Raw genomic sequence first — 26,991 nt, 5'->3', positions numbered from 1 at the left:
TAAAACTCTCCACAAGTCCAATTTCATAAATAACACGTTTGACAATATACGGTACCTTGTTCACCATGACCCCGAAATCAACAAGTGTACATTTTGAAGTTATAAATACTCTTTAATCTAAAAAAAACATTACAGAGTTACAAATGTGTGCTCCAAGAAACCATTTACAGAATTATAAATGTGTAAAAAGGAGTTACATTCACCTGATTTAGAGTGAAAAACGTCTTGTCAGAGGGAGCCTGTGAGAGGGGCATCATGTGCCATCCACACCATTTGCCACTCAGTGTAGGCTAGGCTTCCCAAAAGTAATTAGAGCTAATACCATGGTGGTTATTACATTCCAAGCCAATGGTAAAAAGACAATACTAATCTTAACATTATGTTGGGAGGGAGACGTGGCCCATTATCTATTGTTGGCATTACACATTAACCCTCTCAATGGCATACATTAACATTCAAAACATTCCAGACACATTTCCAACTGAAACAAAACTAATGACATACTCTGGTGTAGCAGCACAGATATCATTGCTGTTAGATAGAAACCTTGTATTTCCAATAACCATTACGGTTCAGGAAATGGAAAAAGATTATCGAATTAACTTATTATTTAGTCACAAGCTCTTGTCAAAACCTATCTGGTTCAATATTTATAAACCCACAGAAAGACTTTCAACCATGTCATTATAGGGAGAAAAAAAAATCTAAACTAATTTGGGGGCCACCCGAGAGTCAAATGGTTACGGTGCCTTTCCTCTCACTGTCACTATCGAAATAAAGCAGAAATGCCCCACAAAATAATCTTTAAAAAAATATACAGTATATATTTTTCAAAATGTTCCAAAATACCGGTAGCTAAAACAGCAAAACTGCTTCATTTTGCACTGTGAGCTTGTAGATCTGCTATTTGTGCTCCTTTTGTTCGTCATTGTCATACAAGAAAGTGTGACAATACAAAACAGGGCAATCATTTAATAATTAAAAGAAAACGGGGAACAAATGAAATATGGAGATACGCGGTTTCTGCCCGACAGCAACGATATTGGGAATCATACAAAGCAGTAGTGTTGTAATTGCTTTGCATGGCTAAATTGTAGACTACTACAACTACTAGTTCAACTAACTATAAGGTCCTTCTGGTCTGCTCAATTCTGTACATGGTAATGGCTTATCTTGTTCCAATGACAATAATGTCACTCAACATCAAACTATCAGAATAAAGCCTGATTTATACTATTACTCTACAGTTGTTTTCGGCAAACGACACGGTCGTACGACAAAGTGTGAATTAGTCTTGAGAATTATGAGATTGGTCAATACTGTCATGTAACTGAGCCATCGTCATTCACAGTGTGTCATACTGTACCGGTATGGTGATTGGAGGCCAGCTACGTAACTGTGATTCTTTTTTGTCAAACAAAAACAACAACAGAGTGACATCTATAATCTCATATCTATTACATTTAGTCACCTCGTGTAACCTTTACATTTATTACATTGGCAAAAACTCTGTCTAAATGTGCAATTCATCTATAATGTGAATGTGGATATTAATTCCTCACTCGTGAAAGGAACTTGGTATGGCCATCCCTGACAAGAAAAAACACCTGGAATTAGATTGTTATACTTTTAAGATCCAGTGATTGTGCTTATTGTCAACACATTTATCAGGGCATTTCTTCTTAGTCGGGTGACATTAATCTCTTCATTGGAAAGGCCATAGAGATGTGGGGGGGCACTGGGGGCCAAAGGAGTACAGAACCACAGCAGCCTGTGTGAGAGAGGGCACCGTGAGTGGATCTGTATGAAAGGAGGAGGCATTCCATTGAACGTCCCCATGTGTGCTGTGGAAGCCCACACACTGCAGCAGCATCTTAACAGTTTAGGGAGGATTTTATGGGAACTATAAGCACTCAGGGAATCAGGATGCTCATTGCACTACACGCCATCATACAGTATACGCTGCTGTCCCAACCTGTGAGATGGAGCCGTATTGTAAATGACCAGGCTTTTGGGTGGATGGTGGTGGTGGTGGTGGTGGTTCTAACTGCCTGGTAAGTTGGGGTCAGAGACATGCCTCTGGATCTCCTGTGCCTCTGTGGACATATCCAGGTTCTCAGGGAGGGAGGGGAACCATTGGCTGCCACACAGCAGTCCAGAATCCCCTTGGGCACCAGAGCAAGACAGCTGAGGAGGTGTGAGGCCCACAGACTGCATATGAGGAGGATCGGCCTCTGGGGACCTGGACATAGTGTCATCGGAGACCACAGTCAAATGGATCCCACTGGACAACGAGTCCTTGGATTTGTGCCTGGATTCGGAGTCTGGGCTCTGCAAGGAAGGAGAGATTGGGAAAGTCGAATACACACTTACTGTGGGTCTCATGACACACACGTCAATTAATTTGCATCGCAAAACCACATTGTCAAAAGTCAAAGGGGTGGAAAACCAACACCAGTACTCACTTGTAGTGGTGAGTAACTGCAGCCAGTCTGTTCAGGTGGGATGGGAGGTTCAGTGTGGATTACGGGTGCTCCTGTGTCATACAGCATGGCTGTGTGGGCTGGGTCAGTGATGGAGGACACAGCACTGTATGCAGGAGGCACCGGGGCCATCTGCCTCTGGAGGAGCTGCAGGATCATGTTGATGTCTGCCGTCATTCGAGTCTCTAGTCTGGCCAAGATCAAGGAGTTAGCGAATAAAACAGAATGGAAACAAGATATTAAGACAAGCAGCATTATTTTTTACTGCAGTAAATTATTCAAGAAACTCTTAAATTCAAGTAAAGTAAGTAAAGACCAACATTAGATTAATTAAAGGTGTGTACAATCTTAATTTGTTTGTATACACATGTATTAATGATGAATCCCACTCGTTCGTAAATCAGATGTATATGCCTGTTTAACACCATAAAAGGCACGCAAAATATGCAAATTATGGTCACACTGGCAGAAATGGCAAGCACACATACTTATGTTCAACTCGGAATGCTTAAAAAAAGTAATGAGTCTTGTGTTTTGCTTCTTTTGCACTACATTTTCCCGTCATCACCTGCTACTTTTATTTCTTCTTCAAATTGTTGTATATAGTGCACACAAGCGTGTGGTGCTCACTCACTCACTCACTCACTCACTCACTCACTCACTCACTCACTCATAGGCGCGTTCAAAGTCTGATTATTAATTCCTTGTGCCAGTTGTTATCATCCGCCAATACTGCTCTCGCTTTCTCTCTGTTTCTTTTTCTCACTCTCTCGCTAGCCTGGGCACCATTCCTTTTCGGGTATATGATCCGGTCGGGAGCTCTACGTCATCCGCGTCATCAGCGACCGGATCGCGACAAACCGGAAACACGTCTCACCCCGAAATAGGTCCGTCCTATAAAATCCTTGATGCGGCGTAGTTTAGCTTATTTTTTCAATATAAATGTGAGTGTACTTTCCGGAGACTATTTAGCGTCTGTATTATCCGTATTATCCCACGGGGAAATTCTATTCCATTTAAATAGGGATTGGGGAACCAAAACAAAGCGGCACCGCAAAACCGGATTGCGACAAACCGGAATCAGGATTCTTTTTTCTTTTTTCTTTTTCAGTAGGCGTGGCCTAGACCGGATCATATGGGTCTTTAGTAACAGACACCAGGCTTTCCTCCGAGGTGGAAAGACTGGTGATGCGAGGTTACTCTCTCGCTATCCGACTCTCTGTCTCTCAAAGCCGTAAAGAGAGAGAGAGAGAGAGAGAGAGGTTTCGTCCGAAAAGGTCTCTTCTCACAGTAAACACTGTGCGGGTACATCTTTGTACCAGAGGAACGCGTTGTGCACTTTCTTATAGCTCCTAATTGTTGTGCAACAACTGGTTCCTGAAATGGGCACCATCGAATGACACCGTGGGTTGAGCACCCACCGGCAAAATCATAAATTGGCGCCCTTGCACTCACTCACTCACCCACCCTCTCTCTCTCTCTCTCTCTCTCTCTCTCTCTCTCTCTCTCTCTCTCTCTCTCTCTCTCTTTCAGCAGTAGGAATGCAAATAAAAGTAAACACACATGATCAGATCATACAGAGCGTTTGTCGTTATTTTACTCATGTTCCCTCCCCTCCTCTTTATTTCTCATTCTTCCCTCCTCTCTACAGTGTCCACACCCCTCCTAGTTGATATGTAAAGAGAACAGGAAGGAGTGACTACACCGCCTGGAGCTGCATACTGGTCATTCAGCAAATAAAACAAAACACCTAGTGTGAAAATACAATGGGGTCAGGGGGTATAGCTCAGTGGTAGAGCATTTGACTGCAGATCAAGAGGTCCCTGATTCAATACCGGGTGCCCCCTTCTTTGATATTAGCATATTAAATGAATCTTTTCAAAATAGCAGACCTATCCTCTCTATCGTCTTTCAGTCAATTACCCAGAAATATAATATTCGATAATATTCAAAAACAGGAACTTTTCCGATACAGATAGTGTTAAGACGGGCACTACAATCTAGACAACCGAAGTGTCTATAATTCTGAGAAGCAGCTTTTCTTAGAGCTGTTGGGCAACTCCATAAGTTCTTTCTATCTAGCATGCTCAAGGAATAAGACACTACAAGCTCTTTAATTTAATAGTGTTTTTATTATTTAAATGTGGAAGAGAGAACTGTGTAGACTAGAAATCAGGAATGATGAATGGAACCAAGTTTGCCAGAATGCTAAAACCCTGAGTGTGTGTCATTCAACTCAAGATATTGCACAGAGCTCACATATATCCCTCTCAATGGCATACATTCATTGTTTTTGTAAAACATGGAAGGCTTTTATGACTTTACATTGGTTTAAAATACACAGGCATATACCTGTGTGACACTTTCTGTATACCTATTCATTACTTAATTTTTATTATGTATAATTCCTGAGTCACTTACCTGCTTGAATATGTCTATGAGCAGAATTGTATTGATTTGTGTTATTTTGTCTCTTAATGTAATAAAAAAATCAATAAACATACTGTATGTAAAAAGAAAACAGCAGACCTGTTCAACTGGGACTGTAACAGTTCCAGTCTGGATTCCAGCTGGCTGGGTCTGTCCTCAGTGCAGGGAGGGGGGTGATAGGGGCCCCTAATGGATGAAGACTGTCTCTGTCTCTCTGAGAACTGGCTGGGTCTGCGATCTGGCCAGTAGCCATACGGTCCTGACATGTTGCTGGGGCCTGCTGCAAGTCACAGAGAAGACAAAGTTGAGTCATTTAAGGCATCATGTTTATTAAAGACATGTAATTTATTTGAAAATGTTGAGCGTCCATATACAGTGAGCCTTTACTGGAATATGGGAGAGCCCCACTTTCTGGGGACGGTCCCATGCCTGACGAGGGTCCACTGGGTGGCTGAGGGTTGACCACTGCTGGGGGATAAGGTCGCGTGTCACCACTGGTGGGACAAGGGGCTCCCCTGCAGTGGCCGATGGGCTTCGTTTCATCCTCACTGGACTGGGAACAGATGCTGGCACTACTGCAGAAGTCCTCCCAGTGGGAGCCTGTTGCAGTGCCTCGGTGATTCCCCAGGGGACAAGACTGGTCGGGGTATGAGTCCTCATGGTCCATACCATCTACGGCCAATGGCCAGGGAATAATAGAATGGGGATTTGACACAGTAAAAAAAAAGTTCTTTCAGAAGTGTGGAAAAACCTTTAGTGTCACACTGAACCCCTCATTCACAAGATAACACTGCGATGCGCTTACCAGGCCGGTTTCGTCGACGTAAGGAGTTTCTCCTTTGTTTTGTCTGCCGGAACCCACATTCAGAGTCTCCAGATGGGGTGTACTGGTTTATTCTATCTGCCTGATACACACCATAATCAGTCAGGTTCAACAGGCTTGTACTGTAAATGTAATGACTACAGTGAAATATACGCTTGAGTGTACAAACAGCTGTGAGCTATGGAAAAGAGGTACAATCTAATCAGGAGGAGGATTTTCATATCTTGTGTACCTCATATTATAATATAGGCATTTCAAACATATAAATGGCCACGGTGAAATTACATCAGATGTGACACTCACATCTCTCAGGTTGAACGTGATCTCCAGGTTACTCCAGAATGTGTCAGCGAAGTCAGGATACATGTCCAACACCTCCAGCAGGTCATCCCTCAGAATCTTGTGAAGGTCACAGTAGGTCAAAGCTCTAACATCAGCACTGGACTTCCCTGGTCGCCCATACAAACTGATGGGCTCTCCAAAGATGTCATTCTTGCCTACGGACAGCATGGCCATAGAATGTCACTTCAATGATCAAAGGTTTTGATCACTGAATTGAATTTAAAAAGACTCAAACTCCAAAGATGTATGGTAGCACTCACCAACTTTAAAAAAGGAGGACAGGGAGAGAGCCTCTCTTTAACCAATTTATTTTGGATAGACAAAACATGCTAATTGCAGGCTAGCCTGGTCAGGCTCTGATCAGAGCATGATGCGTTCTGATGGAGGCCAGCTACGTAACTATGTTTTGTCTGGCCAAAATAAATTGGTGAAACTGAATCACTGTCTCAGAGATGGTTGGTTGTGTATGGTTCTTTTGATTAATTCCCAGCGGGAAATAGATTTGTTTACGGACAGCAATCTACAACCACTAGAGGGAGGTACAGTCGTCTGAGACAGGTCCATGTGACAAGATATTTGCTGCTTTGATGTTGCTTCTTTTGAAAATGCTGTGAAATGTAAGTTGAGCTGTACACAAACACCCCCAGTAAGACTACATAAAGGCAAGTGTAAGTACGCATGACTCTGCAGAAGTGAAAGCACCCGAGAAGTGACCAGAAAAGACAGAAAAAGAGGAAATTAGCAAAAAGTGAGGTTCCAGCTCACCCAGTATAGCCACCACTATGTCCTCTCTAAGTATCTCGATGGACCCTCTCGAGATGAAATAGAGGGCATTGAGAATATCCCCGCTATGGACCAGGGTGTCCCCTGGAGGTGCATGGGTGGTCTTGAAGTGCATGGCTAGTGCCCGAAGGCAGCCCTTGTTGGCGCCTCTGAACGCTTCACAGTTCTCAAGCAGAGTGCGGTTAAGATGGAGGCAAATGTCTGCCTGCAGACACTCAGGAAAACCCTTCAACACCTGCAGAGACATTTACAGAACACAACATACAAAGTGATGAAAAAATATAGATAGTAATAATTTGTGTAGGATCTCAGTAAAACATCTCACCTCCAAACAAACAGAAAAAAAAAGAAAGAAAGAAAGAATGACAAACAGACCCAACTCAGTGAAAGGAATGCAAATGGGAGAAAGGGATGTGAAAGTAAAAGGGAGGCATCAGATGTTGACAATGATTCAGAGGACACACAGGGCTGTGGCTGTAAGGGATTGTCTTTGTTCAGATTGAACTGACAGTTGCTCTCTGACTATACGTCATGTACCTGTATGCTGTCACCAGCACCCCCTTGTCTTCAGCCAATTGCACAGATCCACTAATAGCCAGGCATAGACATAATATTCATAGGAGGCGCATTGGCCACTGGATCAACTTGCCATAACTCCGTACTGCAAGAAATATTCCTGACTCAGTATTAAACCTTTTTTTCTATTTTATAATTATCGATAAGGCGTTTTGGTATGAAAACCCAACTTATTTTATTTAACCAAGTATCCTATATCATAACATAATTCAGTTGAGAATTCAGCAAGTTATGATGATTTTAATTGTGGGGAGACCGTGTGCTTCAAAACATATACATGCATTAGGAGGCACAGCTTTCCCTGCCAATTTGGCAGCCATGTTAATGTATCATTCCAATGAACAGCAACAGCCACGGTGGTATCTAAATGTATATACATGGTATCTATGACATTATCAATGCTATGTCTCCTAGTATGACTCTGTTGTGGAAACTGTGGTGTGTGGCCATTTAAAAGACAAGGGGGCGCCCAGAGTTGAACTGCGGACCACTTGATCTGCAGTCAAGTGCTCTGCCGCTGAGATATACCCCAGACAGATAGACAGTTTTCAATGTTTTGTTTATTCAGGAGAATAGCCTGTTTCCTCAAAACCAATTCCATGTAGACAAAATGTCCTGATTCACAACCTTGCCCAAGTAGGGCAAGGTCATTTTCTCAATGAAAATGCAGATTATAAGCTTTCAAATGATGTATTGTACATTGAAATCTTAAAATAAACTAGCAGAGAAAATCTCCCGGCATAATTCTTTGAGTTCCGTTCTCACGGGGAGGTAATAGGTATCACGAATATTATTTGTAACACAAAGAAGTGTTATCTTTGTTCTCTCTGAATTCCATATACAGTACAGTTAAGTATGATCCCATGTGGGAGCTATGTACCGGTAAACAAAGCGCCTAAATTTAGATTCTATAGGGGGGCAAGTAGATTTGAACTGAAGACCTCTTGATCTGTAGTCAAATGCTCTACCACTGAGCTATACCCCACATAACCGCATGTAACTGATATGGACAAACAAAAATTATAGCAGTCAATTAAATATTTCCTTTCTCATTAAACATATTTTTTGACAAACTCAGCCTGGAAGATCTTGTATGATTTATCTACAGTAAAGATGATCATTGTCATATTGAGAACAGGCCTCTCATAATTTACAGGCAATTCACGTTTTTTTTCTTATGTAATATGGTTCCTAATAACAGTTTTTTGACATTATGATATTATTTACAGGTCACAACTTGCCAGTGGGAACGCGTGCACAGTAAAATCTTCAGTGTCCTCAAAAGAACGCTTATGTTTTCTTAATTGTGCCTTCCAGTGCAGTGAAACGAGGCACAGCAGGGAGGACATTGTTCCGTTAACTCTTGATTAAGGACCATATCACACCAGATATAACCAAAATAAACACCAGGAGTGTTTATTTTGTTTGATTAATTCACATACATTTTGTGTCATGAGTACATCCACAAAGAACGCAAATATTATGTGGCGAGAGAGCGGCGTAATGTTTTTTGGAAATGAGTTCTCCCCGCAAATAAAAGCATGAACCTGTATGAATGAAGTTCATTCACCAACGCATTGTCGGATTGTTTATTCATCATGCTCCCACCGGTGTGTAAGGACCATAAGTCCTAAAAAATTACGGTTCTTGACTAAACATAACCTGTTTAAAAAAAAATCACACCCAGTGTGAAGTGGGCGGTGTGGTCACAGTGGTCATCACAGTGATGGAAGTTCACTTAAAGAAAAGTAATATTGTGGACCAACCATTGTACACCCCTAACTTAAAAAAAAACATAAATGTTTTTTTTTTAAGTGCATAGTCCTATTTATAGGGCTATGCACATGTGTCATGTTTCACTAGCCAATCACAGTCCTGAATAGACTGTGATTGGCCAATCACGGTGCAGGGTTAGGGGGGTACACTGGTGGCCAATCACAGCGCAGGGTTGGGGGGGTGCAAGCACAATTTATACACTCATGAAAAAGCTTAAAACATTTAAAGCTACAATCCGGAACTTATTTGAATCAATAACATGTTATTTTGGCCCATCTGCAGTGGTTGGAGGTGGTCTCCCTGTACTGCTCTTCTATCAATTGATAAATACAGACTTTGTGTTCGGGTAGGAAAACGTCATGTTGACAAGTAGTACTGCCTGAAGCTCAAAATGCAATATCTCCCCGGCCCAAGCGGGTGTTCCATTTTAGCTCAGTCATAGAAAATGTGACTTCTGTGCAGAGGCCTGGGTTAGAATACCAGAAGGGCCATAAATGATACGGATTGCAGCTTTTAATGTTCATCTCAGAGATTTAACATAATCTGAGAAAATGGACACGTGTGTGTCTTTGATGGCCTATGTGCTTGCATGACTCACAGCATTCATGTCGATGCCATTGGTATAGGACCAGGCGTGTTGAAAATACTCCTCTAGCCTCTGTCTCAGGCCCCCTGGGATCTGGTGGAACCGGATAAACTCTTTGACCCGCAGCATCTGGGTGTGGTAGCGAGCCGTACCTGAGTACAGTCTCTGAATGATGGCTGACACGTTCCCAAATATACTGGCATACATCAGAGCTGGACAGGACAAAGGACAGACACTGTATGTAAGAAAAACTGAAGAATTATTGTTTTAAGATGATGAAGACAAGTGCTCACAGTGGAACAATAGAATTCCTTGATGAAGTGCTCCTGAACCAAAGTGTATCTCAACCAGTAACTAACATAGGGGAGCCACACATGCAAAAATGTCAAATGTAAGTAATCCGGTCGATTTAAGTATTGCGGGTGGGTGGCCACTGGTCTCCCTCTGATGGTAACTAAATAATTCTGCTTCAAAATAAGATAGCCAGTGCCAGTTATTCTTAAATGTACAAAATAAAGTTTTTTTTCTTTTGTAATTTAGAGATATAGAAGGATAATCTTTGGTTAATGCATTTTTATGGATATTTTGAAATAGGACTTGAATTGATCATTTAACCACTTAAACCCTAAATACTTCATTGAACCCCCAGGGTTCCATAATAGGTCGTTTTTTCCTTCTACAATCTCTTAACCAAAAATAGCCGATCTTCAACCTTGTGAGCTCGTAGATCTGCTATTTTTTGCCAAATGTTTACCCCATAATAGAGACGCTAGGGTTCACCTAGTTAACAGGCACACCCCTCCCATGCACACTCCCTCTGCCTCACACTTTAACCGCTCCACTTACAGCCAATGAGCATGACGCATATGGAAAAAATCTTCTCAGGGTTGGTGTTGGGGGAGACGTTGCCAAAGCCCACGCTGGTCAAGCTGCTGAAGGTGAAGTAGAGAGCTGTAACATACTTGTCCTTGATCGCAGGACCAGAGGCCAGGTCTGTGTCATTGTACTGTTTGCCGATCTGCTCGGCAAGGTTGTCCAGCCAGCCGATCTTCAAGCCTCCGATTCGGGCACGGGCAGTGCTAGTGCGTTCTACGTTGCCTATGGCATACCAAATACAGGCCAGCCAGTGGGCAATGAGGGCAAATGTGCACATGAGGAGGAAGAGGACCGCGGCGCCGTACTCTGAGTAGCGGTCCAACTTCCTGGCCACGCGCACCAATCTCAGCAGTCTCGCCGTCTTCAATAGTCCAATCAGAGTGGTTGTCTGGGGCTTGTAGAGGGAGGACAGAGAGAGAGGAGCTTTTGTCTACTAGAAACTGACTTTGTTGAAACCGATCACTCTTATTCAATTAACCACTGGTTTGGCATCAGATATTGTAATTAAATTTAAAATTATGTTTACACTTTAAAGACTTTGAAAATGGCAAGTAATTCACAAACAAAGTTAAGAGAACATATATAATAATATATGAAAAAAGGTTATGTCATGGAATTATTTATTTTTATTTAATCATTTTTGTTTTTTAATACATTTTGCTTACCTTTAAAGCTGAATTATGTAACTTTTGTTGTTAATACAATATCACTTAGAAGATTTAGAAGAATTGGGGTGGTTGTATTTGGTCTCCCTACCCTTCTATTGAGACCTTTAGATCCTGTATCAGGTTTGACATGATCTTTGGCACGATCCTGAACAAGCAGGCAGGCTCTACTAGCTCAATTGTAAAAAAAAAATCAGCACTTACGCATAAGACCAGGGTTCAAATCCAAGGTAGGGCAGGAAAGTTACATAGTTTAGCTTTAAATATTTTGAGTAAATAATTGAAAATGTTTCTAGATACTGTTGCTTAAGTGTAATGCACCAACCTCATGACCTCAACAAGACAAATTCCTTGTATTTGCAAACATATTGGCAAAAAAAAAAATTCTAACTCTGATTCTGAACAGAAACAGAATGAAGCACATCTGTCCCCGTCTGTCTCACCTCGTCAGAACCGGAGCGGAAGATGAGCAGGTCGAAGGGGATGGCAGCCACTATGTCAATGAGGAACCAGCCCTTGAAGTAGTGCTGAGCAATTTGGCCCGGGTGGCTTACCACCTCGTCGTTGCGGTTGACGTAGGTGGTCCTGAAGTTGATGAGGATATCCACTATGAACATGACGTCCACCACCAGGTCCACCACGTTCAGCGGGTTGCAGGTGTAGCCGCAGGTGCGCCTCAGCTCCTCCTCCACCTCGTTCAGGAGGAAGGCGGCGGAGTAAGGCGTGAAAATGGCCGTGTAGATGACCAGCAGCAGGATGAGCCAGTCCCACACCGCCTTGAAGGGGCTGTAGTGCAGGATGGTCCACTTGTGGATGCGAGGTGCCTGGAGCTGGTATTCTGGCAGCACGTCAGCACCGAGGGACAACACCTGGTGACAGAACGCTGAACATGAAGCATGCGGTGTGGGGTTTTCACAGGGACTAATGAACGGGGGAAAAAAAACCTGAACCACTTCGCCTCCATGAGACTATGCGAATTACACAGTAAAACCGTGTTAATTAGTGTACACTCTCAGAGTTAAATTACCACTGAGAATTTTTTATACTGTGCATCAGCTTAATACTTGAAGTTAGGTTAACGCAAATGAGGACAGATCAAAACATGTCATCCTTTGGGATTAAGACACCCACACGAGAACTGGCCTGGTTTCACATGTTCCATTTGGAACTGAGCCACGTGTCACCTAACGTTTTGTCAGGTGACACCATTTACCTTTTTAAACTATAAAAACCTAAAATATTAAGGCTAAACCACACCAAGCATCAGACATGGAACAACGACCAAGTCTATTACACCACTGTTTCCGAGACTCCTATAAATACTGCCATTAACTCTTTAAAAACAGTCACTGTGCTAGTTTAACAAGGTGTGTGTTCAGTTGGTTTAAAGGATCTACACCATGAATTTAAAAGAAATATATATATATTTGATATCATATTGTTTATGTCCCTCAAACGTTTTTCAAAAGGTTTGAGCCTAAATCAAGCCTCAGATATACTCATTCCAACTAACTTCTCTCTGGCTTATAAAGCAAAAACACACAAAAAAGAAGGAAAAGTTCAAATTCATGGTGTAGTCCCTTTAAAAAAGTTGCTTTGTTAAACTGGACCAAATAATGTTCTGTGTCCTTGATTAAGGAGCGACTTCTGCAACATGATTCAAATTAACCTCAGAAATGCAAATATCACAGTTCTTGTGCAACAAATAGCCTCATCCTCAACATCCAAGTTTAATATTCCTCATGTCATTCCCAACTCAGGCAGACCATAATAACAGTGTATTTGAACAGCCAAATAGAGGAGACTAATCAGAGCCCACCTACCGCAACAACTTGGTGTCGCCTACAGCAACAGTTTAGGTCAGAGGGTCGGCTTCTCAAAGCCCTCAGCTTACCTACTTGCCTTCTATGGATCAGACACCTCCTCTCCCTCAGATCACTGCCTGCTTGTAGCAGACAGAATAGCTGACCAAACACAGGATGGACTCAGTTATTCAGACACTGTGCCTCGCTCTGCCCAGGTCTTTCACCAATCAATCAGGCTTTTTAAAGACCCCACTGCATTGCCGTCTCACCTGCCACTGCTAAGCCCCCCTCCACTTACTCTAAGCCATGGCACACCCTGCTAATGCACTGGCCAACGGATACACAGTGAAATCGACCTGGGCCCATGCGGAGAGGAGTGACTTGAGCTCATTTTCATCAACACGTTTCACACCAGGGTTGCGAGGTCATACTCGCCGTGGCTGTATCAGTTGACTGTTGGACTGAAAGTACATTTATCTTACATACAGTAGATCTGTATTCTCTATTTATGATGGCTGCACTATTGGTATGCAAATTTATATTAAGCATGTAGGCCCATATGTCTTTAGCTTACACCTGTCTCAGTCTATGAGCATGTGTGTAGCAGAATCTCCTAAAGACTAAACCCTCTTTTGCATATTACTTTGCATAAGCATGAACATAGCCATGACAAAAGAACATGAAGTAACACCCTGTATACTTTGTCGTACAACAAACAGCACATTTTGACACTGCTGCTAAAAGATATCGTACCTGTATTAAATGAACACTGAAAATATGACTGTGTATGGAAAGAGATACCAAATCCTGCCTCTGGAGAAACATATACAGTACACAGGTGTATAAATGACAATGTAAATGAAATGTATCTGATAATCTAAGATATCGCATGAAAAGTATAATTATTACATTATTTCGGCCAATGTTTGTACTTTGTATATCTTGAACCAAACACGCAGTATCTCTTTTATAATGCTACTAAACTCATTATCCAAACACAGCAACCACCACAAGTATAATCAGCACTACATTGCCTTGAGATGACAGGGTAATAATATGTGCATCTTTTATGAAAACTAAGAGCGCCACAAAATGTGGATTGGATGAAAACAATGTCCAGACGTAATCCAAGCTCTGGCTGACATTTCTACAAGTCATGTAAAGGACACACTATCATCAATGCAGAAAATAGCCATAAGATATCAATGCATTAACAACTTTCAACCTGGCTTCCCTATTTTGGGCATTTATTATTAGTTATTATAGGCAAACATTTCCAAAATAGCAGATCTACACACTCACAACACATCGTGATGAGATGCATATTTTTCAGCATGTGACACTGCGGAACGACGGAGTAGCCTATAAATAAAGCATTAGTGCTTGTTTTGTTATTGCTACGCTAGCGATTAAAATTCATTGGCTTCTCACCTGCTTCTATTTCATGCTCTCAGATCTATTGGGAACCTGTTTTTCCTGTGTGGATATCACAGCATAAAATATTTGATAAGAAAGGTTAGATTTTTTAATTTATTGTATATTTTATAGACCTTTCAGAGGCTTTTCTTTTCCTCCATGATTCTGTACATTTGTCCTTTAGTGAGAAAAGGGGGCTCTTGCACTCCCATGCTGCAAACAAACATACATTTATGATTGAAAATGCACAACGATTGACCAGACTTAAAATGTATTTTTCAGACTTGATGTCCAAATTATATATCTTTAGCCATTTATTGTATATTTTGAAATCTAAATAGTGTATAGTGTTTTGCAATATTAAAAAAAATGTGTGCCTCATGAGCAAAACATTAATACAAATTTGTTTTTAAAAGTCAGTCATTATGTTCACTTTTGCACACGTATACCATCATGCTTTTTGCTACACAGTTGGCAAATGCTAATTACGTGCGTTCAAAGAGCCATTTAGGTTTATGTGCATTACTTAACCAAATAAAACGTAGGTCTTTTGCTGTATAGCCTAGTTAGCTTCTCACTCATCCAAGAAATGTATTGATATCTGTGGTGTGGTTTCACAGCGACACCCAGACAGCCAGACACTTCCAGTCTGCACGCAATGGCTCTGCAACTGTTTTATAATGATGTCTTCCTGATTACAAGCTCTACACAGTTAACACAAGTCAAAGATTACAATATTTTACAGATGGGATGAAAATAACTGCCATGATATATAAATGCCATGTAAATCTATGCAAATTCCCTTCATTCATATTTCAGTCAACATCATAGCCACCTGCAGCAGCTTTACATCAGCAGACTCATGCTCTTCTTGTTGTATTTCAGTCCACAAAATCTAATGCATATTTATCTGCTTTTACTGAAACAAATATAAACACAATAATTATAACAATTATATGTGATAACTACAGTATCATGAAAAACAAGGGCTCGCAACTCACTTTTAAATGCTCCAATTTTTTTTCACAGCACCAATACAACGTTTCAAACTTGCAGTCTTTTTCAAGTAAGTGCTAGAAACAGGAAATCTTTATATACCAAAGGTACAATGGTGTAGCTGGATATAACTACAGTACACCACACCACAGTAACAAATATGTGTTATAGCATTAGCTAATCAAAACTAGACCAAAGAAAGAGACGTGAATCACGTGAGCAACTTCTGTCTGAAGTTGAAACCTTAAAAGCTGTATGGAGATACCATACAAGTGACAATAGTTCAACTGCAAACATATACAGAAGTGGTGACTACTGGTGACATGGAATGTGCTCAGCAACAAAAAGGCAGATACTACACTTGCTCAGCAACATTTGTACATGTGCTTATAACGATAAATTATACACAAACAAACACTTTGGTTTTGCTATTGGGACATTGATTGCATTGACATTTATTCCATATCCCCTTACGTTAACCGCTACCCCAACCCCAACCTTAACCCCTACAGTACCTTAACCCCTACCCCAACCCCAACCGTAACCTAAACCCCTACCCCAACCTATGAATCTTCAGTAAAATGTCATTATAGTTTTATCAACTCCGATCAACTGTTTCATGTGCAGAATTTGACCTCAAATGTGGCCTATGTCACACACACACACGCACGCACGCACGCACGCACGCACGCACGCACGCACGCACGCACGCACGCACGCACGCACGCACGCACGCACACACACACACACACACACACACACACACACACACACACACACACACACACACACACACACACACACACACACACACACACACACACACACACACAGTTGAGGAAGTGAAGCAACAAGCCCAGGAAGGAAACGGAGAGGTGTTTAACAGTTTGTTAACCCTCACTCCATCCTGTCTTAGCGTATCGTTGCTGTCTGGCAGAAACCTTGTATATCTATTTTTCATTGTTTTTCTCTTCGTAAATTAATGTCATTAATGTAAATTAATGACCTACCTCCTCATACAAGTAGCGACAATAGTAGATCACAAACACGTCACGTGCTGTGAGCTTGTAAATCTGCCATTTTGTTAATTGTGAATGATCCTCGTAATTACCAGAGCCTGAGGCTCTCATTGTGGGTATAAGTCACAGGCAATCTCTGGGACACTTTTACCTTAATTTTAGTTTTTAGTTTTTTACCTGTTTTGAAGGTAAACGATTATGAGGTGCATGTACATTGATGGGACCATTGTTTGTGGTAAGGGTATGAGCTTTCACACACACACACACACACACACACACACACACACACACACACACACACACACACACGCACACGACCACGCGCACACACACACACACACACACACACACACACACACACACACACACACACACACACACACACACACACACACACACACACACACACACACACACTGCGGCAATAGGACTAGTGACAGTCAATCTGCTATAGGACTAGTGACAGTCAATCTGCTATGAACTCTGGTACAGTCAATCATATTGTGCACTTGATGTTATTCAGAATAATCAATAGCGGACTAATCAATATGAGGACTAATCAATCTTTTTTAAGCCACCAATAGACATCCAACTATGAAGTGGCTTAACATTAAATTAAACAAAAGTCTCAAGGTGCACGGTCCAACAATATCATGAAACGGAGAAAACATCCAGCACTCAATAAATGTCCTTTTCACATAGTTGTATTTACCTCTCCCAGACATAGCAACAAACGTGTTTCAACATAGGTCTTCCTCAGCGTTGTGTCAAGACAACAGGAAGTGAGGTATAAGTAGTGTATGATGCAACCAAGTCAAGACAGGTGCAAACTGTCATGACCTTGAAAGCTATCAACGATGTCTCTATATACTTATACCTCACGCTGAGGAAGACCTATAGGTTGAAACGCATCTGTTGCTCTCTGTCTACAGGCTCACAGGTTGTGAGCTTCAAGCTCACAACTTCTGAGCCTGTAGATTAAAAAAAAATTAAATACAATTATTAAATATGTCAGTCATTTCTTTGTATATTTTAGTTATTTTTCACATCTTCCCTGTGCAATTTCTGTTTATGAAGCTTAAAATGAATGTATTTTGTATTTATATGTTCAATGCCAAACATTAAATTGCAATTATTTGTATCACAATCAATCATCAAGTAAAATGTCATGATCGTGACGACCGCAGTTGGGGCATGTGACCATGTGATTTATACGTGACGGTGCATCGGTGCAGTGAGACGCGCAGCACAACATGGTGCTGTGATGACAGGTGTGTGGTTTGTGTGTAGATGTCACACCTCTGGTGAGATTCTTCTTTCTCACATTCACACAGTGACAGCAGATGTCAAACGGCAATTGCAGTGAATCGGAAATGAACACTGTTTACTGGATGACACTAACACTATCTATCTTTTCCTCTCTCTATATATAGACTTAAATGATCTGGATGTGCCATCGCTATCAGACTCTTCAAAGCAGCTTCAACCTGTCAGTAACCTAACCACAGAGGACAAGAGGAGTGTGTGTGTGTGTGTGTGTGTGTGTGTGTGTGTGTGTGTGTGTGTGTGTGTGTGTGTGTGTGTGTGTGTGTGTGTGTGTGTGTGTGTGTGTGTGTGTGTGTGTGTGTGTGTGTGTGTGTGTGTGTGTGTGTGAGAGAGAGAGAGAGAGAGAGAGAGAGAGAGAGAGAGAGAGAGAGAGAGAGAGAGAGAGAGAGAGAGAGAGAGAGAGAGAGAGAGAGAGAGGGAGAGAGAGATTGTATTCCCTCATGCTAGCAATGACTAAAATAAAGACAATAATACATCATACCATTCATATATATGTTCAGGTCAAAACTTGGTATGATTACAGAAACCTGTACCAAAGATGTGCCAGTAGCTAATTACTGAAAGATGTAGGGCCACGTTGAACATAATGTTTTAAAATTATTCATGTTTGTGGTGGGCAGAGGGCTGTGATACCGTACCATGCAAAAATAATATCAACGACAGTATAAACGGAGCAGCAATGGGTACAGTGGGTGCAAAGATAATCCCTTGGCCTAGTATAGTTTAGTTGTATTTAACTGTCTATGCACAGTCAATGCACAGACTGACTGCTCTTTCAGTAGACTACAACTAAATCATACCTGTGCTTGATTATGAGCGAGGAGTGCACATAGTCAGCAAAGATGCCAAGTCATGTTTTTTATGGCCTGGCCTTGAAAGGGGCCAGCTGTCTAGAACAGGATTGGGTCTCTATGTCCCCTGTATGTAGACCAATCACAGCAAACTACACAGCTCAGATAGCCCCAACAAGACTTTGATCTGCTAAACACCACCCCATTGCTGTATCTTTTCTCATGCCTTTTAAAAGTACTGAGTAATGTTTTTGCACATAGTTATACTTTAGCCAAATGGTTTGCATGCTTACCTGTGTGACGTGTGTGACTTTTTCGGTGACATTCTGGGTGCGGTCTTTAATCTTGCTCGGTGCGATGATCTCTATCTCTGTGGGGGTTGGGGGTCTCAAGGTCAGGGTCACCTGTGGGATACGGCTTATTCTCCTGTGTCTCATCAGGTCCGAGTCTGACGTGGAGTTCAAAGCGCTGGGTTTCAGGTCTGGAGCGCACACACACACACACAAACCAAAATAATTTCTTTTTGCATCTCCTGGATTCACTCATCTAATACTACAAACTCGTTACACTTGCAGTATTTTACATTATTCTCTCTTGGGTTGCTAGTTGCTACTTGAATTTAATCAGCAATTTAAATGTTGACACGCGAGCCCTTTGAAACCTAAAGTTAACAAAAGAAAATGTGACAGTGATTTTAGAACGGGGACAGATGTTTTACGTAGGAGACGGAACAGAATTGTGTCCTGCAAAACTACACTACTTTCACAAGGCATTTCCCCTGAGAGATGAGCGCCAGATGTGATTTGACTGTCTGACTCTATGTGCAATGTTCCTGAAAGAAAAGCTGAACTGCAATTCCCCTTAGACACTCACAAACCTGCACAAAACTACTGCAACTGCAAAGTTCAAGCACACAATTTTTTTTCTCACATACACCTATGCTCTCACGCAGACACTCCCAGCCACATGAACTCAACACTCACTGCTGTTGGGACATGGGTCTCCAGATGGACTTGTCAAATCAGCTCTCATCCCATCAATGTCATCAAGGGATGAGGCTCGCCGGAGGCTGCGGACACTGTCTCGGGAGCAGCAGCGAGCCAGAGACCCCCGAGGGAGATCTAGACGGTCAGCCAGCAGAGACATGCGCTTGGGGGCTGGCTGGGCCACAGGGGAGGGATGCTCTAGGTCCTGTTCTATCAGAGCTTCCGTCTCTGACTGCATGCAGCTCTCCTTGGACGGTATACGAAACTCTTTCAGAGGGACCTCCTCACTGTTGGGCTGCTAGGGAAAGAGTTTTTCGTGAGTGCGTGCGTGCGTGCGTGCGTGTGTGCGTGCGTGTGTGCGTGTGTGTGTGTCTGTGTGTGTGTGTGTGTGTGTGTGTGTGTGTGTGTGTGTGTGTGTGTGTGTGTGTGTGTGTGTGTGTGTGTGTGCGCGTGCGCGCGAGTGTGCGTGTGTGCGTGTGTATGTATGTATGTATGTACTGTATCCACCTCACCTGCAGATAATCCACCACCACCCCTTCAAGCTGATCTTTTGAAAAAGAAGGTCTGTGCATGGAGCGCAAGGTTGGTAGCCTCATCTTCAGCTTGCGATTCTGACCTGCAGCACACATCTCTACTCATTAAGCCTCATCGAAACTAAAACAAGCCATTTCACATGCACAAAGTGAAGTTAGTTGATGTTAGCTCTCACATAATAATTGCTTGCATGAAGATGAAGCAGTTCATGTACATTTTTTAAGCCATGGCTCTGCAGGAGTCTGTCTGTCTGTCTGTATATGTGTATATCTAGCAAACCGCTGAATCAACACCAATAAATATATATACTGTGTGTGTGTGTGTGTGTGTGTGTGTGCGTGTGCGTGTGCGTGTGCGTGTGCGTGTGCGTTCGTGCGTTCGTGCGTTCGTGCGTGCGTGCGTGTGTGTGTGTGTGTGTGTTACAATTTTTTCTTCTTTTGTTTTTATTTAGACAGGAAAGTGTAGGGAAACAGGCAAGCACAGAGGGGAGGGATTTCAAGCATCACACTTGTTTATAATTTTCATTTACTGACCTGCCCATACCCAGCCTTGGGACATTCTCTGCCTGAGGCCAGATTTCTTAAGGGAAGGGTCAACCAGCTCCTGGAAGTTGAGGATGAACATAATAACGAGTCCATCTTCATTTTTCACAGGGACCACATCAACCAGACATGGCCTGCAGGTCCCTATATAACAGAAAGAAGAAGAAATGTATAAAGTGTACCATAGGGGGCCCCCAGATTTGAACCATGAACCTCTTGATTTACAGTCAAATGCTCTACCACTGAGCTATACCCCCCGGTGGCAGAAATTTAAGAACATTAACAACATAACACCTAGTCACTAAAATAACAGATCTATAAGCGATAGACTGACTATTTCCACTTTTTTACATACAACAAAGATATAAGTGGTTAAGTACATGAAGAGAGGTACGGTAGCATATACATATGCTTCAGTTTTAGAATGTTGGGCTTTTTTTGCAATCCTCTTAGTTTTATTGGAAGCTTTGGCGCTTTCAAACAGTAGTAAAGGCCTTTTAGCTGCTTTCCATGACTATGTTTTGACCATGTGCACTTTATGAGGCCATGCTTTACAGGAGTGAAGAGAAGAGACTGTGAGGGTGTCACCAATCCTGAAAAGGAGAGGTGAAAAAGAGAGAGAAAAAGAGAGAGTGAGAAATAACTATACCCTCCACACACACATGAGGGAGAGGAAGTGAAATTGGAAGGGAGAATAATAGATAATTAGAAATATTGAAAGATTAACAGGGTTAAGATGCTATTCTTGAATTAGATTAACCACTTAAACCCTATATACTTAGCTGACTGGGATCCCCCAGGGCTCTATACTTGGTCCGCTACTTTTTTCCTCAACATCAAATCACTTTGCCGAAAACAGCCGATCTACAAGCTCACGCAACGAGTTGTGAGTACTTGTAGATATGCTACTGTATGTATGTATTTAGTCTGCAATATGGTAGCTACATCTAAAAATAGAAATTGGCAGTTACAGAAGATTACACACACTGACATACATGTAGACATACAATAGCCATTCACACACAGCCATTCACACATCCACTTTGGCTAATTAATCTATTTTCTGTAAAATACATAAATAAATAGATAAAACATGCCACTGTGCAACAACAGCTGCCTGTGGCTGAATAACTCTGGATATTAATTAGATTGTACATACAGATTAAATCTCAGCCAATAAACTGCAGACCACCAAATAAATAAATGCCCCAATGATTTGAGTTTGCACACTGACTGCACGCCTCTTGCCCAAATGGCCAAAGTAACAAAGACAGGAGATGCATGTGTGTGTGTGTGTGTGTGTGTGTGTGTGTGTGTGTGTGTGTGTGTGTGTGTGTGTGTGTGTGTGTGTGTGTGTGTGTGTGTGCGTGCGTGCGTGCGTGCGTGCGTGCGTGCGTGCGTGCGTGCGTGCGTGCGTGCGTGCGTGCGTGCGTGTGTGTGCGTGTGCGGGTGAGTGTTTATGCGTGCTTGTATGATATATTGTATGTCGTTTTAAAGCTTATTCAGGTAAGAAAGGATTTGAAGAATTGTTGTGGAGGGTTAAGCCCGTAATCTTGACAAAAAAATTTCCTGAATTGTCAGCTGATAAAAAGAAGCACATTTCTCAATTTTCATCTTTTTAAAGCGCTCCGCTTGTGCAAAAAGGAAGCGCCTTTTAAAGGCAGACACTTTTTACACCTTTTACACTATGTGGTCGATATGTGAAAGAAATATTTGATCTACACGTGATACTACGCGTAGTGAGCTGGTTTTAAAAATAAAAATCGTTTTGATTGTTTTTGAAAATCTTTAAAAAAAACATTTAATCTATACTGACATGCCCAAAATAGGGACGCCAGAGTGTGGTTAATGTGTGGTTAAAAAAAAGGTGCTGCCGATTGTCGAAGATTTATGCCATCGTTGTGAGGTTGACAAGTTTGCTGGACTCCATCCTCTTGTGCATCTGCCTTGACGCCTCAGTGTCAGTGACAGATGACAGGAGGGGAACAGGAGCGGCAGAGGGAATAAACATGTCGTAGGTGAAAGAGGCCAAGGGCACTGAAGCGTATCTGCTTCAACATGCCTCCACACACAGGTCACACAGTCTGACACTGTTGGCATCACCGCGATTACGCGAAAGTGAAGGGGACATGAAGACATCGAATACCTTGAGGGCGAAGGGAAGGCTCAGTGATTTATGCCTCGGCTGAGTTTATATGTATCACTGGTCTGTTCACTGGTCTGTCTGTATACAGTAAAATCCTGAGTGTTCATTTAACGCTGAGAGTGTACAAAGGTAACCAAATGGACCTGTGGGGCGGCAGTGGCTCAGGGGTAGAGTGGCCGGGTAGAGTGAACTGGAAAACCGCAAGGTTCCCAGTTCTATCCCGGGCTGGGGCGCTCCCCTGGAGTTAGTGTCGAAGTGTCCTTGAGCAAGACACTGAACCCCTAATTGCTCCCGATGAGCAGGTTGGTGCCTTGCATGGTTTCCTCCGCCATCGGTGTATGAATGTGTGTGTGAATGGGTTAATGGCACGATCAATGTAAAGCGCTTCGGATAGAAGATAGAAGCGCTATATAAATGCACCATTTACCATTTACCTGTAAGGAACCATTGGTTACATTTGTACACTATCACTTATCACTGAGGATTTTACTGTGTACTCACTCACCCAGCAATTCTAATGTTCCTCCCCCATTAACATCTTTCTGTACTTCTTGACTTTCCTTATCTACAGCAACACTGATATAGATACATTCTTACATTCGGCAGGAATATCAGATCTAGAGGGGAAAGGGGGAGGGACCAACTATAGACCGCTGGGGGACACCCGTCAATCAAGTATATAAAGTGGTTTTACTGAGGATTTTATCTCTATTGGTACATTCACGCCTTCCTTTCTCGCCATGCCTTACCGTCTTTCGAGTAGTAGAGGATCTCCACCTTGCGCTCCTCAGAGCCCAGCAGAGCTTGTGTAAGTTGTCCCAGCGCGCTCTTCATGGTGCCGGGCCCCACCAAGAATTGGCAGGTGCCGGGCTGCTGCATGATCTCTGCCCTGGTGAAGCCAAACATCTGGCAGAAGCCCTCGTTGCAATAGATGATGCCGCAGTTCTTCATCTGGGCATTGGCGATCAGAAACTTGCGATCTTGAGAGGGAAGTGAAAGGACAGGGAGTGAACGCTCAAGAAGATGAAACTGAACTGATTTGTAAAGCCATCCGAACAGGGGCATAATTGCGGGGGGGGGGGATTGGGGGCCTGAGTTATCACAGACAGCGGCTGATGTGGTTCATTGCATGCTTTTAAGTGGGCAAAAACCTCGCTGATGGTTTCTGTCATTTGGATAATGACGGAGCGCACACCAGAGGCTGTCACTTAAGATCCAGGATTAATAGTCTTCCCTTGTTCCTGCTCAACAAGCAGCTGAAGTGGAAATAATGAAGTCCACCTTTCAGAAGTGATCATCTTATTAAAGGACTTCCCCAAGGGAATGAAGAGGAGCAGCACTCTCACACATTAAATGTCACAGTGCCGTCAGGGGTGTTCTATATTGATGCCTATGATGTGCATAGCACTGACAGTAACCAGTCCACTCCCACACCATGATGTAAACATTGCACAACCAACATGCTATTTGTTCGAAGGCTTTTAGTATAAGAGCTGACATGAAGGGAGAGCACATTATTGTAACACCTTTCTCTTTTGCTTTTATTATCAACCAGAGAGGCTGGATTCAACAGTTCTCATCGCTCACTATCTAAACAAATGAGAGGAAAGGACTTGGTGATTTGCCCAGAAAAGGTGTCCCTCTGTTCCAGCTGCCCTCGAGTCCCTCTCTTTTAAAGTAAATGGGTGAGCTCCTCTTTTGGAAAGCATCCTATTCAGATTCATTATCTGGAGCTCAGAGCAGAGGCACTGATCTCGTCACACCGTTGCTAAGCAGCACTGCTGGGGCACGTGCCTCACCTGGTCGTGCACGCGCATGCACTCATGACGGGCACACACACACACACACACACACACACACACACACACACACACGCACACAGATATATGGTGACATTGCATAATAAAACACCACAATATCTCTCGCAAACCATGAAAAATGTGTCTTTCAATTCAAACCCTATTGGTCGAGATCTAATCAGACAAAAAACCTAAAGGCATTTAGGTTGGGCAATAACACTGTCTGTCACAAATGCATGGTGAACCCCTTTGTCATGAGGTGAAAACACTTCCTCCTAGACAGGAGGAGGCCTAGGTTACTGTCGGTCATACTACTAAGAGAGTACTTTCATAAAAGTAAGTAGGATGCAGCAAGAAACAGGTGCTGTGGGGTCCCATAGGTATAGGCTTTGAGTGAAACGGACCACTAAGATTGTTGTTGACCAAAATGGCCTTAGTCAGACGAGATTACATGTAAACAATAGGGCTGGCTGGGTGATATGACTTCAAATCATTATCACAATTATTTCTAACTTTTGCCTCGATTATGATTGATGAATGCCACAGTGGCTCGAAACGTCTGAGGAAGAGCCACTAGGCATCACAGTAACGGTGGTAATAAACCTTTGATCTTTTGTGTCTGTGCGGACTCTGTATCATGACTCTGGTCAGTATCATGGTCAGTATCATGTCAGTATCATGTCAGTATCATGACAGTATCATGGTCAGTATCATGGTCAGTATCATGGTCAGTATCATGGTCAGTATCGTGTCAGTATCATGTCAGTATCATGTCAGTAATGACAGTAACATGACAGTATCATGGTCAGTATCATGGTCAGTATCATGTCAGAATCATGGTCAGTATCATTGGCCTATATATTGTCATTATTTGACTTTTATGCAGCCGATGTGTACTTTATACCTTTCTGTTACATATATTTTGGTCGTGTCATTCTTGGTGAAAATGTTCAAGAACAGTAGATCCACGAGCTCACAACGTGTCGCTAGATCGATTATTTTTGAAAATGTTGGTTAAACGTTAAATGTTCTCAAATAGAAACTTGAATCAAATCAATAATTTAATCAAGTTTTTCAAATGCTGTGACAGGGTCTGTCACAGCCCTGTCACAGGCATGTCAGACCCTGTCACAGGGATATCAGTCCCTGTCACAGCCCTGTGACAGGGATGTCAGGCCCTGTCACTGGGCTGTCAGGCTCAGTCACAGCCCTTTCACAGTGATGTCATGCCCTGGCCCCTGTCACATCAGGCCCCTCTCACACCACTGTGTGACAGGGATGTCAGGCAATGCCACAGGGCCTGATAGAAGAATCCCTGTGACAGGGCTGGTAATATGTTACCATGGTAACATGGTGCCATGGTAACATGGCAGGGCCTATGACTTTCAGTGCTGTGATGGGCCTGATGTGACAGGGCCTGACATCCATATACAATTCTACTTTATACTATAATCAACAGGCTTTTTCTCTCTCCCTAGGAAGTAGGCTAATAATGACATAATATTCACATAGGATACAGAATAATGGAGTGAAACGAAATGAAAATTCAGGCTGAGTGTCAGGCTACGGCACCCGGGCACTGGCCCAAAAAACGGTTGAGAAACACTGATCTAATAGGCTATAATACTACATTGGGAGTGAACACAAGATGACCACAACACAAAATGTAAATGTATGTTAGTCTAAATTCAAATTCAGAAACTAGCATGCAATTTTGAGCGTAGTTTAAAGCCTGTGTCAACGCATTAATGAACCACTTGGTGAACAGTAGGCTAGTGCCCTATATCTTATCACTGATCAATACATAGTCCCGCTATTCGCTATAGCCTAATATCAATTGGAAAAGTCCCATTTTATGCAATCTTAGAAATATTTGATAGGCTACTACACCTCACTACTACTGTGCAAATAAATAAAATAACGCACACACATAGGCCTATTATAATTTCACACTGAAGTTAATATTCACTTATATTGTATTATTTTAAGGCAATGAAAGCATCATCCATCCTGATGAAAGGCCCGTGACCCGTCATAAAGTCTCACTATAGCTCACCAACTTCAAAAATCAATAAAAGTGACGATGTAGCTACAGTAAACAGTAAACAATAAATAGTACACTTACTTTGCCCGTCGAATTTCCGGATAATGGTGTCCAGATAGGTGTTCTGGAGAGCAACATGACCGCGTCTCACAGGCATTTTTACGCTGGAAGAAAACACTTCTCCGACACATTAATATATTAAAAAAAAAAAAAAGCCTCTCGAAACAGATTAACGTGCAAATGTTCA

General features: G+C 42.4%; 1 protein-coding gene across 3 annotated transcripts; it reads right to left on the bottom strand.

Moving 5' to 3' along the window:
- Nucleotides 1–111: 111 nt before the first annotated feature.
- Nucleotides 112–26,955, bottom strand: kcnh6a (potassium voltage-gated channel, subfamily H (eag-related), member 6a). Of its 3 annotated transcripts, XM_080446204.1 has the most exons (17): nt 26,826–26,955; nt 23,651–23,881; nt 20,747–20,899; nt 20,192–20,295; nt 19,677–19,926; nt 18,987–19,174; nt 11,784–12,209; nt 11,341–11,361; nt 10,646–11,069; nt 9,812–10,011; nt 6,844–7,096; nt 6,040–6,233; nt 5,719–5,818; nt 5,301–5,585; nt 5,013–5,193; nt 2,466–2,673; nt 112–2,331 (listed from the first exon to the last, which is right to left on the bottom strand). In XM_080446204.1, exons 1-17 carry the CDS (start codon nt 26,899–26,901, stop codon nt 2,044–2,046), a joined length of 3,582 nt encoding a protein of 1,193 aa, XP_080302330.1. In that variant the 5' UTR covers nt 26,902–26,955; the 3' UTR covers nt 112–2,043. The 3 variants fall into 3 exon arrangements, with proteins under 3 accessions (XP_080302330.1, XP_080302328.1, XP_080302329.1); XM_080446202.1 differs by lacking the exon at nt 11,341–11,361 and having other exon boundaries at nt 19,677–19,977; XM_080446203.1 differs by lacking the exon at nt 11,341–11,361 and having other exon boundaries at nt 19,677–19,974.
- Between the last annotated feature and the right edge of the window lie 36 nt (nt 26,956–26,991).

The sequence above is a fragment of the Gymnoscopelus braueri genome (assembly GCF_963280865.1).
Source record: "Gymnoscopelus braueri genome assembly, chromosome: 13".
NCBI lineage: Eukaryota > Metazoa > Chordata > Actinopteri > Myctophiformes > Myctophidae > Gymnoscopelus > Gymnoscopelus braueri.
Note: the sequence above shows the minus strand (reverse complement) of the source record. Positions and strands in the feature narration are given on the sequence as shown.

What these genes read in the sequence shown, in the direction of transcription:
- kcnh6a (XM_080446202.1), bottom strand. Translation starts at nt 26,901, where the DNA reads ATGCCTGTGAGACGCGGTCATGTTGCTCTCCAGAACACCTATCTGGAC. An exon ending in ATGGCATCGACATGAATGCT is followed by an intron (nt 7,097 to 9,811) that starts GTGAGTCATGCA and finishes ATGTCTCTGCAG; the next exon opens with GTGTTGAAGGGTTTTCCTGA. An exon ending in GCAGTTACTCACCACTACAA is followed by an intron (nt 2,332 to 2,465) that starts GTGAGTACTGGT and finishes CCTTCCTTGCAG; the next exon opens with AGCCCAGACTCCGAATCCAG.